This window comes from Phalaenopsis equestris, unplaced genomic scaffold (genome assembly GCF_001263595.1).
Source record: "Phalaenopsis equestris unplaced genomic scaffold, ASM126359v1 Scaffold232831, whole genome shotgun sequence".
NCBI classification, from domain to species: Eukaryota; Viridiplantae; Streptophyta; class Magnoliopsida; order Asparagales; family Orchidaceae; genus Phalaenopsis; species Phalaenopsis equestris.
In genome coordinates this window covers 56,478-56,835 of record NW_018250792.1, presented here as the reverse complement: position 1 = coordinate 56,835, position 358 = coordinate 56,478, and the positions used below count along the sequence as shown (strand labels likewise).

General features: G+C 61.7%; 1 protein-coding gene across 1 annotated transcript in view; it reads right to left on the bottom strand.

The window, feature by feature from the left end:
- Positions 1-342, bottom strand: part of LOC110038443 (ABC transporter G family member 10) — a 2,182-nt gene extending 1,840 nt beyond the window's left edge. The window contains exon 1 of the mRNA XM_020743290.1: positions 1-342. Within this exon, the coding sequence (XP_020598949.1) occupies positions 1-327 (327 nt within the window). The 5' untranslated portion in view covers positions 328-342.
- Positions 343-358: the final 16 nt, after the last annotated feature.

The window sequence follows — 358 nt, the reverse complement described above, 5'->3', positions numbered from 1 at the left end:
GTCGTCTTGGGGAACGTAGCCGGAGATGCGGCGGAAGTGAGTGGTATCCATGGCCCGGTTGTTGACGAGGATTGCGCCGGAGATATTCTCCTGGTGAAAGGCGCCGGCGAGGACGGATAAGAGGGTGGATTTGCCGGCGCCGCTAGGGCCGACGATGGCGAGGAGCTCGCCGGGGCGGGCCTCGCAGGTGACGTTATTTAGGATGGTTCTGTGGGAGGTGTTTCCGGCGGGGAGGACGTAAGAGAGGCACTTGGTTTCGATGAAGTAGCGGGGATTCCGGCCGCTGTTGATAGGGAGTTCCGGCGGAGTTTTGATGGGCAAGTCCATGTGGAAAGAGGGAGGGGGGCGGGGAAAGAGG